Genomic DNA, 17,197 nt, shown 5'->3' with positions numbered 1-17,197 from the left:
ATATTTTAAATGAACAATTTTTGTATTGTTTTTTTTTCTTTTGTTCTATTATAATGTTCTACCATTATATATATATACATATATATAATTGACCATTACAGCATTGATTAAAATCCTACTTTAATATAAACACAATTACTTTGTGAAAATAATATCACAACTACAAAATAATATATGAACATTTTTTTCATTTTATTGACACTTTTAAAGTAGCAAAATTAACATTTACATTTAAATACTCTACACATTGTGATGTATTATGTACAACATGCATGTCTGAAATGGTATGTAAATTTTTATATATACAGATGTGTCAAAACAGAAGCAATTTTTTTTTTTTAAATGGTGCTTAGATTAATGATTTTCTGTCTTTTCTCTGCTAAAATTTCAAATGTGTGTGTGTGTGAATAAATATACACTCAGTACAAAATAAACAAGTACTTTAAGGATTGTTTTTTGGTTGTTGTTTTTTTTACAGGAAGCCTTACTGGGATGTCCGATTTAAAGAAAGTGCGGGTCTTTTTAATATGGCTTCCACTGAGAATGACAGAGACTCTCCTGAGGTGACCTTGGTGCTCCTCGACTTTGCTACTAGGTCCCTTCCCGCTCTTTCTGAGCTTTTGAGTCCCACTGTGTCTTTGGCAGTACCCTCCCTGAACTTTTTCGCTGTTTCCTCCAGCAGTTCTTTGCAGTACGGCCCACTCATCTCTGGATGCTTGTCATTGAGTGTCTGCTGTATGAGGGAATGGAAGGAGTTGAGCTTCATGGACAGTGTGTGCTTGGCAGTGTCTTTGCTCATGTTGTTGATCACATGCTCATGGCTCCCTGCATGCGGAGGGAAAGCTTGTCCATACACCCTCTTAGGAGGCGAGAAGGCTGAACGGGCATTTCTGTTCTGGCCGAGTCCTGTCTGAGCCTCTCTGGGCCCTGGCTGGAGGTCACACGGCTCTGGAGCCATGCTCGGGTGGGTGGCCGGCTCCTGCTCGGGTGGGTGGCTCTCGGTGGAGGTCATCATCTTTGGATCCCAAACAGCTCCAGGTTTCAAGTTCTGGACTGCGGTGGCGTTCAAGAGACACTGCTGGTATAACAGGGCATCGCTAATACCGCTGCTGCCCCGCGGCCACATTACGAAGCGCGGTGAGAGCGGGTATTGGCGGTAGGTGGTCGCTACGCTCACATTGGAGGAGATGAGCTCCACGTTAGCTGTCGTTCCACCTGTGGCAGCATACTGCAGGGAGAGATCCAGACAGCCGGGCAGAAAACCACAGAGATCTTTGGGAGAAGGTTCGACCGTGGAAGAGGCCGGGGAGGATGAGAAGGCCGTCTTGTAGGAGTTATACTCAGCAGCGTGGACCATACTGCCGGGGAGGAAGAGCGAGGCAGAGCTGGGCTGGCTAGACTCGAGAAGCTCTCGTTCTTTATACTCTCGTTCCAGCATGATGGTCTCCAGCTCCTTGTCGGCAAAGGCTCGTCTCTTCCTCATGCGGTCACTCAGAGGAGGGGGCAGAGCAGGACTGGCACCCAGAAATGGGTCGTTCTGCACTGGACGATATCCTGTCAGTGAAGAAGATGAATTTGGTTTAATATACAAATAACAACAGATATGATTTATGCCACTTTTTGTTGTTAAGAATTTCTAATTGAATTTAAATCCTTTTTTTCCAGTGGAATTATTAGTATACACATAAATGTGTTGATTAAATTTTGAGCACTGATAATATCATGCACAGTTTTTATTTTTTTTATATTTTTTTTATTATTATTATGTATAATAAGAGGCTAAACGTGCTGTATTTGAGAGCTTACGCCATGAAAATATCCAGAGAGGAACCAAGTGAATTATATGAAATGGACAGAAGTCCAAGAAAGTCTGAGAGAAGAGGGAAAAAGAGGGGTAAAATTAGTTTTGAAAAGAAGAAAAAAAAGGAAAAAGATCAGCTAGATCAACCATCAGATTTTAACAAGAAGCCAAGAAGAGTTCTTAGTTTATGCATGCTTTATAAAAAAAAAAAAAAAAAAAAAAAACTCACCTTCTAAAATACTTTTTGCCAGCATGGTCGATGGATGGATGTGTCGCTGATATATACTTCTTCTTTCCACCGGTATTTGCTTCCCGGATATTCCCTTTTTGTCCTAAAATTTAATAATAAATATTTATAAGATATTTACTCTATAAAGTAGCATCTTGGATCAGATTATGGGGGGGTTAAACCGTTTTTTTTTTTTTTTTTTTTTTACTGTTGCAACTCAGTAATTCCTTGATCTAACTTACTACATTCAGAAAAATATACTTTCCCCCGTTTTGTTTCACTTTCTCAAGCTTTCGGTCTTACATTTTGTTCTCCTCAGTCTGATACTGATAACAATAAATGATCTAAATAGCCTGTTCAGAACTTCATTAGTTTGCTTGCTCTCACCTCAGTCGCTTGCTGTCTGCGCAGTGCCACTTGAGCAGCCATTACGCGCTGTCTCTCCACCACCAGCAGGCAGTTCGCGCACTGGCAGTCTCTCCACCGGCAGAATCTCTTGTGCCCCTTCAGACAAGACACCACGCCGTGGTTCCTGCAGCGGGCGCATTTCGGAGTGCGGCTAAGTTTGCGCTGGTCTCCAGAGCCGAGGTTCAAGCGGCTGGTTTTGTCGTCGTCTTTGGTCCCCGCGTCGTCCTCCCCGGGTTCGGTGAACACCGCCTGATCATCGCTCTCTGTTTCCAGGCCCTCCACGTCGATCTCAAACTCCGAGCTGGAATGATCCGTCATTTTTACAGGACGCGTCTAAATAAATGCTGTCCAGAAGAAAAGAGAACTAATTAGTAAATTATTTGGAAGGCCTGTAATATATATTTATAATTAATTTAACCTGTCAATTAACTATTGCCACTCCTACTTGAGGTTTCAAAAATCAGATTAGATTTGCACTAGGTTTAAAACATTTCATGAATTTAGCACTGCAGATTGTAACTTGGATTTTACTTTTTCCAAAATTAAAGCACCAATAAAACTTATGTTCTGACTTTTTACTATATATATAATATATATATATATATATATATATATATATATATATATATATATATATATATATTAGTGGCATTCCGAGTTTTTTTCAGAGACACTTACCTAGCCAATGAAGACCAAAAAAAACAAAAAAAAAACACGAGTGGATATCCAAGAGTCTCTATAAGAATAGAACCCAGAGCTGTTGAAGCGATAAGAAGCGCTGCTCCAAGGGAAATCAGGCCACCTTCACATAAACATCAGTGAGCGACATTTACTCTACCTGATCTGTCACTGTGATGTGATGAGAGCCTCTCTCAGCCTTTCAACTCTAAGATCCGCGCAGCAAATCTACCACAGCCAATGGGGAAGCTCCGCTCACAACGAGCCAATCAGGAGACGGAGTGTAACATCATGTCCCGATTGGCTTGATGAGAACGGAGCTTCCCCGTTGGCTGGAATCGGAATCACTCTCTGAACGAAGTTTCTTAATGGGGTGAAGTTACAAATAAAACATTCCTAGGAAACTATCAATTAATCACGCAGGACAATGGGGGTTCAGCTGTTTAATACGTCTAGTTTCAAACCCTCATGTCTCGGCTCATAGGCCTATATAGGCTTTTATTTATTGCGAATACCATCAGGTAGCTTATGTTAAATTATTTTAACCAGATTAGACACGGCACTGAGTAGGCCTAGTATTAATAAAAAACTTTAATAAAAGAAAAATACAAACTTGACACTTTGGCGGTAGCATAAAATATCAACGCTTTTTATATTCCGTGATTATTAGGCAACTTTCGGTTTACTTATTAAATCACCCTTGAATGTCTGGACAACAAAATTATGATGTTTAATGTTATAGCAAAAGCGTTTTTGCAAGTTACGTTGTAATATTTCGTTAATGTGCTTGCAGTGGTTAAAGTAACCACTAATTGAAAACATTCAAATTACAGCTGGTGAATGCAAAAACTGGAGATGGATTTTCATTTTTATTCAAATGCGCCTAACAGCGTTGCCATACAGGTGTTTTTTGTTTTTGTTTGTTTGCTTTAAGATATAAATATTTTATAAATATTAGGCTAATATGAATTAGACGAGCTTTATGTGGTCATATAGGCTATATTATATATCTTAAAACACACCACATCTTAGAACGTTGAATAGCCTAATATTCATTTAAAATTACTCATCTTTTTAATTAAGACATTTGTCTGTATTTTGGCGACATTGCAATACACTATAATTATTCATATAAAGACTGCTCCGAGAGACCAATTTATAATTTAATGTTAAGAAGCGGTTGTTTGGCTGTTAACAAGACACTAGATCTCTTGTTACACCAATTAATATCTTTCTGAGTTGCTGTTGGCAATCCACAACCCTTCGGGGATGCATTTACACACAGTTTTCAGCTCTAGATAGAGCGTGATATGACAGTTGACACAACAAGCGATACTTAAAAAACACTGACTAAGCATGCGGGAAGGCTACACAAAACACAATTCTCTTTGTCCCGATCGACCTAGCATGTGTGATGTTTCTCAAAACAAAGTAAAATCAACTGACACTAAAGAATGTCACAGCTACTGTTCGTGATGGGTTTGCAGCATATGCGGGACGTGGGAGAGTAAGCTTGTTTGGTTTAAATAAACAACAAATATGTGGTTTGAGTTTGCACACAATTTTAGGCTTTCTAATCCAGAGCGGCATTTTGTCCACAATTGTCCTTCACGATTTGTAGGTTATTACGAAATGTCTGTAACCTGTTTTACTATATTTAAATAAGGCCTTTTAAAAATATATATAGATTAAAGAAATATTAAATAATAATAATAATAATAATAATAATAATAATAATAATGCACTTTACTGGAGGCTCGCTCGGTTATTTTCATCTGAAAACGCGGATAGACACAGGCCTAGGCTATAATTCGTTCACCGTAGGCTAGTTTGTAGCTAGGCTACTTCGTATAAGACGTTTCCATTATTTATTTATTTATTGGGGGTTTTTTATTATTGCGTCAGCTGAATAATCGACACTCAGGTCTAATGCAAAAAAAAAACAAAAAACAAATCCTAAATATGGCGCCGGAATATGGTCAATACATTCATGAAATTTTTCGTCTAGCTATATTTTTGTAGGCCTATATATTAAAGACAATGAATTAATATAGTCTACTATCATAACCAAACATAAATAAATAAATAAAAGAGTTAATAAGGATTTAAAAAAAAAAAAAATCATACTCTATAGCCTATTAGGCTATCCAGGAAATGATCTCATTGGCTTTGGCAAACTGGCAACACATTTTTCTTTAATATAGTTAAGCAGGATGGTATTTAAAGGGTGATTTCGGTTAATTGTCTGTTATCTTTGTTACTGACATGTGGTGAAGATGTTTGTCGTGCAGGTGCAGCTTGTGCACTCGCCCTTCTTCCCTCTTAATTTATTAGCAAGGTTACGGCCAGCAAACCCAACTGCTACCCAGGGTGCAATTTCCCCATGTGGAATGCTTTGATCTTCTCTTTTTCCTTTTTCTTAACACATATGACAATGCAAAACGGAGAAAAATCGCAGTGTCTTTATTGTTTAGCAATCCCTATGCGTGAAGATTTATAGAATATCCTACGCAAGTGGTTGTTTTATACCCAAAAATGACTTTGTCGGTTCTTTGTCATTCCGTTATTTCCCTTAAGTATGTACTGGCTAGCTTGTGTTGAGAAGCAATGCCTATGTGTGTGTATTAGTAGCCTGCATTGTTCAGGAGTCAGGTTATTCTATAGTTTACTTTCTATTACAGTGAAAATGCAGGTCCATCATGGTTAAAACGCCCTCAGACACGTTCGAGGATATTTATTTACAACCAATGATCAGTGACAGGCCTTCTGGTTTGATTCAGGGTGTGTCACACGTTACACACTACAATGTAACCTGATCGGAGTGTAGACTAGAGATTTGTGAGTTCACTGAATTCCCTGTTATGTTAATTAGCATTTGAAGATGCTTGATGGATCGGTAACACGTGCAGCCTGCTGAATGCTTAACCACTCATAATTTGTCTGTCCTGCTGATGTATGAGAACCCAGGGCCTTGTTGACTTAGAGGCACAAATTCAAATGTCAGCATTAAAAGCTGTCGCTCGGTTAAGTCAACAGATGTGTTAAATAGAACTGCAACACCTGCAAACTCAGCGACCGCTGGTTTAGCATTACATTGTACATTTATAAACACTATGAAACCTAAACAGGGTGTCTTAAATAAGCAACAGGTCAAAACAAAACGCCATTTAGTTCTGAATGAATATGTAGACTGTAAGTTACGTATTATCATGTAGGCTAGCTACGACAGTATCAGAACGAATTGTAGTGACGAATCAGTGTCGAATTGTACGCCTAGATAGCAAAGTATAACAACTTTAATGACGCAATGTCTTCTTTTGTACACAAGATATCACAAGGTGACTGTATTGAGTCATTTTTGATGTTTTCATAGTGAGGCATTCCAAAAATATTTTTCCATGATTATTATTATTAAAATAATTATTATATAATAATTATAATTATTATTATTATTAAAGTATGAATTATATAATTTGACAAAAACATGGATAATTGGATTTGCTGTAATGATTTTAATTTAATTTAATTTTCATGTTTCCTATAAAATAATGCATTCTAAACATTTTGTCTCCACATATTGCTTAGAATTGCCTTTGATGTTGGATAGGTGTGTGGGTTACATTTCTACGAAAAATGCCACACTTGAAAGCAGGGCTTTTCTTGAAAGTTTCTCTATTGTTAAGAATGTCCACTAGATGGCGCGGTTAACTCATTTTTCTGCTCATGTCGTCACTGATAAACGCTTACACTTAGGTCCACTTGAAAGCCTTTTTTTTTTCAAATAGAAAAATACACTGCGTTCATTTTATAATCAAGCTTTTCACATTTACGTTAAATAATGAAAATCATCAGTATCAAACAGCGAATGTTGTTTTATTATGATGATAAACAAATAAAGAACGATGACGAGAAGTTTTTTTTAGTAGCCTAGCCTATTGTTAGTGGTAGACTTAATTATTGCATAATTAAATAAAATATAATAAGATATGGCCTGCCTTACAGTTGTAGGCATGAGAACTGAATTTGTGGGGGATTAAATACAAGGAGAATACAAGGTGTCACTTTGTTTTATTTTATTTTTTATTCTAAAGAGTTGCTATTGAATTTTTGAAGACATATTTTAAGGCAGTTTTATATGTATTTCTTTGTTTGTTTGTTTTATTTTAAAGAGTTTGTTTCGTTTTACAGATATCTAATACATAGGTATTTGACTGAGGCAAACACCGTGACAATAACAGTACATAGAAGGTTTATTTGCCATACTTTTACATGCAGGACTGCTGGAATATTTCTACATTAAACTGTTATCAATGGTACTTTTCATGCAAAGTGGAAACAGAGATGACTGTGCTCAAATATATTAAGTTATTCAGACTTTTTGGTCAAATAATAGTACCTTAATGATTTCCCCCCTAAAATGAAAGCTAATGTTATTCCACACATGATTAAGTTGGCACAACAACCTCGATCTATTAGAAATACAATACCTCTAGTAATGCACTGTATATCTTTTCAATGCGCTCCTAGATGAGCAGTGTCTCTTTTTTTATCATTTCAAGAACCCATTTGAAACATATTTCAGTGCTTTTCCATCCATCTATTGAAACCGTAGAGGAGTTAGGAGGAAGTGTTCAGGATCCTGGAGTCTGAGGAGTCAGATCTTTCATCATACTCCTCATCTGTAGCAAACATGCTCTGTTTGGCAATGACAGGACAGCTGTCCTCCTGGATGCTGATTCGATGCTCCTCGGTGGGCCTGCTGGTGAGAAGTGGTGAGCTGCGGATCACTCCGGCTGAGGGGCCTGAGAACGGAGGGACGTACTGTGACCGCAGCTGATACTGCTGCTGTAATGTCATGGTATTCCAAAGAGTCAAATCGTTGTGCATGAAGGGCCCGGCTTGGCCACGGCTCAATGAATTTCTCAGCATGAGGGGGTATCGAGGCGGCTGGGGGAAGCCGTGCTGGAGCGGCATGCTAAGAGGGCCTGGTACAACTCCAGCAGAAGGCTCTGAGGAGAAGCGCAGGGAATCGGGAACACGGAAGGCCGAACCGACGGACCACTTGGAAGATGAGACCGGGTACGAACTCAGCGGGTGCTCAAAGAGATGGCCGTTTGAGGGGAGAACCAGAGCATCTGAGTTTTCAGACAGAACCTTTTCTGGTTTCATCGTAGAACGGCTGGAGAGCAGGATCTCGATGGCTCCGACCAGGTCCCCACCGCAGCCTTTCAGGATGAGCTCCAGGACTGCTGGTTTGTGGGCTGGGAAGATCTTCTTCAGGACCTCCAGTGGAGGTCGGTTGGCCCTCAGGCTGAAAGGGAGAGATACAGAGCCGGAGAGGCCTTCGATGAGGATGTTGGGCTCAGGGGAGTATTTGGGGTTGTCAGCTTTGGGTTCTGGGTCAGTGCAGGATTTAGACAGGCCAGAGCGCGACTCCTCAACCTGGGGAGTTGGGTCTGAGGTGTCAGGGGTGCAACACAGGTTAGGTTTGGACTCCTCAGGGGAGCTGACTGATTCTGGTTCTCTGTCACTGGCACTACCACCGTTCTCTCCACCAGACAGGTCCTCATTTAGGTCTGGAAAACACACACAAGCAAAGAGCTCATGAGCATTATGTACTGTATAATCAAAGATGGTAATAGAGTGATGCTGCAGCAACATTAAAATGTTATACAGTCAACATAATTATAAAACTTTCAATCTAACTGTTACATACATTTAAATCTTTAAAAGGTCTGACTTTTTTTTTTAAATAGTTAAAGTTAATAGCTTAACTTTAAACACATTAAAGTCCAGCTTACTCGCTATACTCAAACACTGTCCGATTCTGCAGACTAGAAGTGCAACCTTTAGTTTACTGACCTGTCAGCACTGCTGTGATTTATAATGGGTGACTTTATTAGCTGTTCACATAAAAACGCTGATGCAGTGGCAGTGAAAAATCTCTGGTCGATTCCACTTAACTACAGTTTTGCAAACTGATTATTATAGAAACATTTTGCATTATTCGGACTTTCTTTGCATTTCAGCTTGACCTTCCTCTGAAATGACCGACAGGGCCTACTCTATAATCTGTGATGTGCAATGTCGATCCCAGAATACAACAACAACAACAACAATAATAATAATAAACTTTCAAGGATCCAAGTTTATGACGAATGGTGGGCCGATGCCAGTTTCGTTCGGATTAATCCCGGATTATATATATATATATTTGTTTGTATAATTCTGACTAAATAATTTAGCAGAACGTTCAGGTTTGGGATGTAGCCTAGCTATTTTAATCTAATGTAGCCTAACGCAAACAGTGAAAAAATGTTTGGTGGGTGTTTGTGATGGTTAACATTTCAGTAACACCACCATAAGAAGAAGAATAAAATGTATTTTTAATTAGAAGAAAATGAATAATAATAGTTCTTATTATAAGTGTATTTTTAGCGGTTTAGGAAAATGGGCTATGCATCCAGGAAACAAAAATGCCCGCTTTCTGCATTATCATGTTGTCTCGATTAGTAAAACTGCTGCTGAAACTACTGCAAAGATATTTTTTTGTTACATATTTGTGATTGTTTTTTAAAGTTGTGAAGTTATTTCAAAAGAACTCAGTCGTGTTTTCAGTTAAGATCATTCGGTTTCGTTTTTATAGTCTAATACGTTTTGTAACAATAATAAATATACGCTTATAGGATAATTGTAATCAATAAAAATGAATGGATTAATTATAATTACTTTGAGAGAATCTTCCCACGTGCAAAACGCAATACGCGTTGTTTTTAGCGTTCCAAAAAACGAAATTCGAAAGAGTACAAGGTCTCAAATATTGTGTAACTAACACAAGCGATTACCTTGCGGCGGTTTAGGGGTCACCGTCTCTGTGCTCCAGCGCAGGTCTATGTCGCTTGATCGTGGGTTCGCGCTCTGCTCTCCGCTCCCCACCGTGATCCCCGGCAGCGCTCTCAGAGACTCAGGGATCAAACTCTCCAAACTCTCGTTCGCCTGCTGCCGCCTCAGCGCCACCTGAGCCGCCATGACCCGCTGTCGCTCGATTATCAGAATACATTTCTCGCAAGTGCAGTCCTTAAAACGGCAGTAACGCTTGTGCCCCTTCAGCCAGGAGAGCACCCCGTGGTTCCTGCAGCGGGCACACTTTGGGGTCCTCTGGAGGGGAGCTCTCGGCTGGGACACCGGGCCCCCCATGTAGAGGTAGGGCGATCCGTAGCCATTCATTTCTCAAGTCGTTTCCAGAGGTGCCAGGGGCGCAAGTGCATCAGATAAGATGTAGAGGAAGAGTGCTGTCAAGAGATCAAGCCCCTCTGCTGCTCGCTACACTCGTGATGAGAGGTGTTGACTCTTTAAGTCGAGGATCCACCTTTCGCCCCGCAATAAAGAAGTGCATCAGGCGATCTGACACGCACTAACGAGTGACTTCTATTTCTCACATCACGGTCACGAGCAATTTACATTCCCCTGACACTGGATGGAGGGAGGATGTCTCGCTTTTATAATTACAGTTAGAATTTTGGGGGATATTTTGCCGACATGCAACCTTCTAATAAAAACAGCCATTCATTTGACATTTTTTTAATAAGGTTTTTACATATAACATACTTAGCCTATATGAAGTTTACATATAAATGGCTTCAAGTGTTTCAAATGTTTGTATTGTCTTTATTTACAAACGTTTACAAATAACTGTAAAAGTTAATAGTCTGCAGGAACTGTATATGATCAACAGAACCTACTGTTGTAAATTATTTATTTAGGCTATTTTTTTAATTTTTAAACATTTACATGTACACAACACAATTAGGATATATCACAAACAAAAAGTTAGTGTTTGCTAACTATATAGCCTACCAGAAACAAATCTGCTCAATGAAACGAGCTTAATTAGCAAAATAGCCTAACGAAAATAAGTGATCTTGAAACGTCGACCCCACGAAAATAACTCAATAGGCCTATAATTCACATTATTTTAAACAGTCTAATTCAATTCACAATACAGGTTTTAACAAGTTCCAATTTTTGCATACTGGGAAAACCATAGAGAATTATAATAAAAATAAACAATAATAATCTATCATTTTCATTGGTTGTTTAAATTCGGACCCACGGCAATTTTCCAACATCGTAGGAGGCTCTTAGGAGTGCAGTTATTTCAAGAATTAACTGGGAATGCAGAGAAGAATTCACATAACTGCTGTGCGCTCCTGCAACCACTTTGGTATTTAGTTTAACCTCACGCTGGGAATTCGAATTAAACACAGGCGACAATAATATGGTGGTTTGCATTTGAATGAGCGCTTAACTTATTCCCATGAAAAATGTTGAATAGTCCGACATGCAGCAAGAGTTAATCGAGCAATATGATTTGGACTTGTACCAAATGAATTCTGAAAGAATCAGATGAAAGAAAAAAAGAATAATTGAATCAAGCGAACTGGGCGATGTCAACTGCATTAAACTAGTCTATTTGTTTTTGTGCACACAGTAAACATACTGTAGGCTACATAGATTTTAAATGCAATTTAGCGCGCGATGTAGGGTGTAAATTGCAGCACACCTTTCTTAAAATGATGCCCATCGCTTCTTAAGTCCAGTGAAACTCAACACCGGGCACCCTCGAGTCCCGTTTCTGTTCCTAAATGGGTTTATTCAAGCACGTAATGGGATCCCGGCAGCACAACTTTGAGAATTGGGGGCCACGGTAAACTTCACCACATGAACTCGGTTTCCAGGGCTATTAAGCTTTTAATTGGAAAATAGCAGATGAAATTTCAAGGTGAAGATAATGCCGCATGATGTCTGCGTTTGCCGAGGGGAATTCACAGCAAGGGGAGTGGGAGGACAACACAAATGCTAATAAAATTATTTACGTTTCTCACCAACACTGCAGAAAATGAATAGGCTACTTGAAAAAAAAAAAATCTCTCTTTCTCTCTCTCTCTCTCAAAAAATAATAAATACATAAATAAATAAAATAAATAACTAGAAGAAGAAAAGGAGAAAAAAAACCTCAAAATACAGTTGACCATAGAAGTAGACCGCAAATATATGTACATATTTATATTTAAATATATGTATTCCTATTTATGTAATGTTTTACATTAAAAATATTTCATGTAAAATACAAATTTCTTATGCTGAATGTGATTGGCATCAATGTACATAGACATAATGAATAAAGAGAAATGAAGATGAACATAGAATACCATCTACACAAAAAGTCGTCTTCTACAAGTAAGAAGAGTGTTTTTGAGTAACTTGTTTGACTTTAGTCTCGTGTGAGATATAAACGTTAAATAAAATAAGCATAAAATTCAAACCAACCAACCAGCGAAAAAATAAATAGATATCTGTCTATTCTGAAGGTAATTAATGATACAGTATATACGATGAAGAAAATGAATGAAGCCAAAGGCTTACCAGTAAAAAAAAAAAATCAGATTAAGACACATATACACATATGGTAGCTATCTTCTTTCTGTCTTCATGACAGTTTTACAGATTAAATCCATTCAGAAGATAATTTTAGTAAGTACTCACGAGAGAACAATTTCTGACAGATGAGAGAGAACAGAGAAGGAAAGGCTGATGTTTGGAAAGAGAGAAACAATACTCCTCCTAAGGTTAATAAAGTTATAATACCACTAATAAAAAAAATAAAAATAAAAAAATAAATTAAAAAGTGATTTAATTTCTTATGGTGAAAGGTTACAATTAATATGAACATTTTCTGAGGGTTAAGTGAACCACTGTTAATAGTTCTAGATTTTATCTATGTGGAGCCCAAAAGCTGTTTTATACTGAAGGACAGAATAAAGCCAGTAAATGTCTCAGGTCCAAGATCCAAGAAACCATAAACTGAGTAAATGACACAAACTAAACCTATATAGTCAACTATTCAGCAAGGGAGGTACTTGCACTCCCTAATAATTTACTTTTACATAATTAATTTACCAAATGCAGTTATCCCGGCAATTTACAAATGAGAATAATAGAGATTAATCTCAGAGGAAACAGTGCTACCAAAGGCTACAGACACAAAAGATGACTTTTTTTCTGCCTGTAAGAAGTTCTAAGGGTTCCGCCGTTGAGCACTGACATCCATACACATCAAATGTTTAATCTAAATATTTGCACTTTACTGCAGTTTTGACTGAATACCTTTCTAACACATGTAAAAAAGAAAAATACAAAAAACCTTAGTAAGACTGAAGTATATTTTTATAGAGTTTGATTTCTGCAAAGCAATGCTCTTTTATTTAATTTGATTGCTCTTTTTGTACTTCCTGTTGGTTTTAATTGAGGTTCATAGTGGTTATTATGAATAGACTCAATGTTGAGTCTGTGAGCTGTCTATTGAGAGCCAATCGGCTGCTCTTTCATTGCGGCTCTCTGACAGGCAGCCAATAGTTTCAATGTTGTGAGTAATGACAGGACATCTGTCCAGTATTCTCTCTGTGTAGGCAGAGCCTCCAAGGGCACCCAAATCACTGAGACTCTGACGGGGCCCACACCCTCTCCATCTCAACATGAACAAAGGCAGACAACTAAATAGTTGTCTGCCATTATAACCCACTCTAATAGGTTAAATTATACAACTTAGTGCAACTGAAACTCTTAAGTTAGAACAATAACTAAGATATTGTCACTAACTGACTGACAGCTTCATCCAATCAATCAGACTTTTTACTGCTCATTTGTACAGTCACTGTATTAATTTACAACCTTTGTGCCTGGGAAAAAGGGTTTCATATTCATGCTGTTACATATGGGGAAATTTAACATTACATCACTTGTTAACCAATGGATCCTCTGCAGTGAATGGGTGCCGTCAGAATAAGAGTTCAAACAGCTAAAAAAAAAAAATATATTCGCAGAAGAAATGAGCTTCAACATGCTTTTTCTTCAGCAAAGGAGTCTTGTGTGGTGAGCGTGCATACAGGCCACGGCAGTTGAGTGCATTACTTGTACCTACTAATTCCAGGTCTTTCTGAAGCTCTCCACAAGTGGTCCTTGGCTGTTGGACAACTCTTCTGATAATTCCTTTTACTCCTCTGTCAGGAATCTTGCGAGGAGCACCTGGTCGTGGTCGGTTTATGATGAAATGATGTCTAGATTATGGCTCCAACAGTGCTCACTGGAACATTCAGAAGTTTAGAAATCCTTCTGTATCCAATGACATCAGTATGTTTTGCAACAATAAGGTTGCGAAGGTCTTCAGAGAGCTCTTTGCTTTTACCCATCATGAGATTTACCCATCTTGTGTGACACCTTGGTAATGAGAAACCTTTTTATAGGCCACCAGATGAGACTAAACCTTCCCTTTCTTCATGTGTCCAATACTTTTTCTCTGTGTCATTCCATTTTATTACACAACTTAATTGCTGAACTTGTTTGTTTTGTTTTCTTTGTACTGTATGTATGGATTACATCTGGTGAAAATTTCATGTCAACAGCACATTTAGAAATACAGGTGCATCTCAATAAATTAGAATGTTGTGGAAAAGTTAATTTATTTCAGTAATTCAACTCAAATTGTGAAACTCATGTATTAAATAAATTCAATCCACACAGACTGAAGTTTAAGTCTTTGGTTCTTTTAATTGTGATGATTTTGGCTCACATTTAACAAAAAACAATCTCAACAAATTAGAATACTTCATAAGACCAATGAAATAAAGATTTTTAGTGAATTGTTGGCCTTCTGGAAAGTATGTTCATTTACTGTGCATGTACTCAATACTTGGTAGGGGCTCCTTTTGCTTTATTTACTGCCTCAATTCGGCGTGACATGGAGGTGATCAGTTTGTGGCACTGCTGAGGTGGTATTGAAGTGGAGGTTTCTTTGACAGTGGCCTTCAGCTCATCTGCATTTTGGTCTCTTGTTTCTCATTTTCCTCTTGACAATACCCCATAGATTCTCTATGGGGTTCAGGTCTGGTGAGTTTGCTGGCCAGTCAAGCACACCGACACCATGGTCATTTAACCAACTTTTGGTGCTTTTGGCAATGTGGGCGGGTGCCAAATTCTGCTGGAAAATGAAATCAGCTTCTTCAAAAAGCTGGTCAGCAGAAGGAAGCATGAAGTGCTCCAAAATTTCTTGGTAAACGGGTGCAGTGACTTTGGTTTTCAAAAGACACAGTGGACCAACACAAGCAGATGATATTGCACCCCAAATCATCACAGACTGTGGAAACTTACACTGGACTTCAAGCAACTTGGGCTATGAGCTTCTCCACCCTTCCTCCAGACTCTAGAACCTTGGTTTCCAAATGAAATACAAAACTTGCTCTCATCTGAAAAGAGGACTTTGGACCACTGGGCAACAGTCCAGTTCTTCTTCTCCTTAGCCCAGGTAAGACACCCCTGACGTTGTCTGTGGTCCAGGAATGGCTTAACAAGAGGAATACAACAACTGTAACCAAACTCCTTGACACGTCTGTGTGTGGTGGCTCTTGATGCCTTGACCCCAGCCTCAGTCCATTCCTTGTGAAGTTCACTCAAATTCTTGAATCAATTTTGCTTGACAATCCTCGCAAGGCTGCGGTTCTCTCGGTTGGTTATGCATCTTTTTCTTCCACACTTTTTCCTTCCACTCAACTTTCTGTTAATATGCATAGATACAGCACTCTGTGAACAGCCAGCTTCTTTGGCAATGACTGTTTGTGGCTCACCCTTCTTGTGACGGGTGTCAATGATTGTCTTCTGGACAACTGTCAGATCAGCAGTCAGCAGTCTTCCCCATGATTGTGTCTAGTGAACCAAACTGAGAGACCATTTTGAAGGCTCGGGAAACCTTAGCAGGTGTTTTGAATTGATTAGCTGATTGGCATATCACCATATTCTAATTTGTTGAGATAGTGAATTGGTGGGTTTTTGTTTAATGTGAGGCACAATCATCACAATTAAAAGAACCAAAGACTTAAACTACTTCAGTCAGTGTGCACTGAATTTAATACACGAGTTTCACAATTTGAGCTGAATTACTGAAATAAATGAACTTTTCCACGACATTCTAATTTATTGAGATGCACCTGTATATTTACTGAGAAAAACTGTGACGTGTTCAATACTTATTTTACCTGCTGTATTTGTTTGTAGATGGTGCTTGATCTGTGCATATTTCTCTCCTGATTCAGACATTTTCATTGGAGAGAGTAATTTTATGGATTGAGGACTTAGGTCTGAAGTTAAAAACGCCTTAAGGATTGATGTGTTTATGACAATATGTCAATTGATGGACTGGAGTTGTATTTTTATCATCTGTTTGATCTCTCATTCTGCCGGCACCCATTCACTACAGAGGATCCATTGATGAGCAAGTGATGTAATGCTAAATTTCTCCAAATCAGTTTACTTTTAAATGATTTAAAACACAAATTGTTTTCTTTTAGTCCCATTGATATGTTGGCAAATAATATGCAACCCTAATATTGTACTCACGGAACAGTAATTCTAGTCATCCAAACAGATGGTTATATGTCAAGTATGGTGATATTTGATTTGGAATTAATCACTGATTTTTGTAAAATACGTAATATTGAATACTTCAAAACAAGCAACTGCATGTTCTCCATAAATTTGACTGTCAAGGTTTTATTAATGTTGCAATTTCTATTCTACTCTCACTGTCCAGTAATCTTCTTTATTATCTTTACAGCCCCCTCGAAATAAAATGCATTCATTTCAAATAAATGTATTATTACAGATTAAACCAGGCCTTGTTTCAGACCATACAGTCATCAGACACTTTTATGATGACCTCTTCCTCTCTTAAATCCAAAAGCCCTGACTTAGAATGCACTGAGACTTTGGGACAGGGACTTTATCTTTCATGCAGCCAGCATGATTGATGGCACAATAGCAGCTCAAGGAAAACAAATCCACAGACACTTTTCAGGCTGTCGCTGGAACACAAACCTGAAGCAGCAACAGAAGGACACGGCGGCACGGCGGAGCCCAGCGCTGACAGCCTATGATAAAGCGGCCTTCCTTAACTAAACTCGTAAAGCACGGGACAATAAAACTCAATCTTCTGTAAAATCCAATTAAGTCATTATCTGACTGATTGTATC

General features: G+C 38.4%; 2 protein-coding genes across 2 annotated transcripts; both read right to left on the bottom strand.

Moving 5' to 3' along the window:
* Positions 1 to 238: 238 nt before the first annotated feature.
* Positions 239 to 3,308, bottom strand: dmrt2a (doublesex and mab-3 related transcription factor 2a). The gene is made up of 4 exons (XM_042724594.1): positions 3,117 to 3,308; positions 2,418 to 2,782; positions 2,031 to 2,133; positions 239 to 1,554 (listed from the first exon to the last, which is right to left on the bottom strand). Exons 2-4 carry the CDS (start codon positions 2,754 to 2,756, stop codon positions 485 to 487), a joined length of 1,512 nt encoding a protein of 503 aa, XP_042580528.1. The 5' UTR covers positions 2,757 to 2,782; positions 3,117 to 3,308; the 3' UTR covers positions 239 to 484.
* Positions 3,309 to 7,193: 3,885 nt separating this feature from the next.
* Positions 7,194 to 10,578, bottom strand: dmrt3a (doublesex and mab-3 related transcription factor 3a). Its single transcript, XM_019099607.2, has 2 exons — positions 9,962 to 10,578; positions 7,194 to 8,692 (listed from the first exon to the last, which is right to left on the bottom strand). Exons 1-2 carry the CDS (start codon positions 10,341 to 10,343, stop codon positions 7,734 to 7,736), a joined length of 1,341 nt encoding a protein of 446 aa, XP_018955152.1. The 5' UTR covers positions 10,344 to 10,578; the 3' UTR covers positions 7,194 to 7,733.
* Positions 10,579 to 17,197: the final 6,619 nt, after the last annotated feature.

The sequence above is a fragment of the Cyprinus carpio genome, chromosome B5, assembly GCF_018340385.1.
Source record: "Cyprinus carpio isolate SPL01 chromosome B5, ASM1834038v1, whole genome shotgun sequence".
Taxonomy (NCBI): domain Eukaryota; kingdom Metazoa; phylum Chordata; class Actinopteri; order Cypriniformes; family Cyprinidae; genus Cyprinus; species Cyprinus carpio.
This window is presented reverse-complemented; position numbering and strand designations above follow the sequence as displayed.

Excerpts from the sequence above, each read along its gene's own strand:
- dmrt2a (XM_042724594.1), bottom strand. The coding sequence starts at position 2,756 with ATGACGGATCATTCCAGCTCGGAGTTTGAGATCGACGTGGAGGGCCTG. Across the intron at positions 2,134-2,417 it reads GCAGACAGCAAGCGACTGAG|GACAAAAAGGGAATATCCGG; the intron begins GTGAGAGCAAGC and ends ATTAAATTTTAG. Across the intron at positions 1,555-2,030 it reads GGCAAAAAGTATTTTAGAAG|GATATCGTCCAGTGCAGAAC; the intron begins GTGAGTTTTTTT and ends CTTCACTGACAG.
- dmrt3a (XM_019099607.2), bottom strand. The coding sequence starts at position 10,343 with ATGAATGGCTACGGATCGCCCTACCTCTACATGGGGGGCCCGGTGTCC. Across the intron at positions 8,693-9,961 it reads GACCCCTAAACCGCCGCAAG|ACCTAAATGAGGACCTGTCT; the intron begins GTAATCGCTTGT and ends TGTGTTTTCCAG.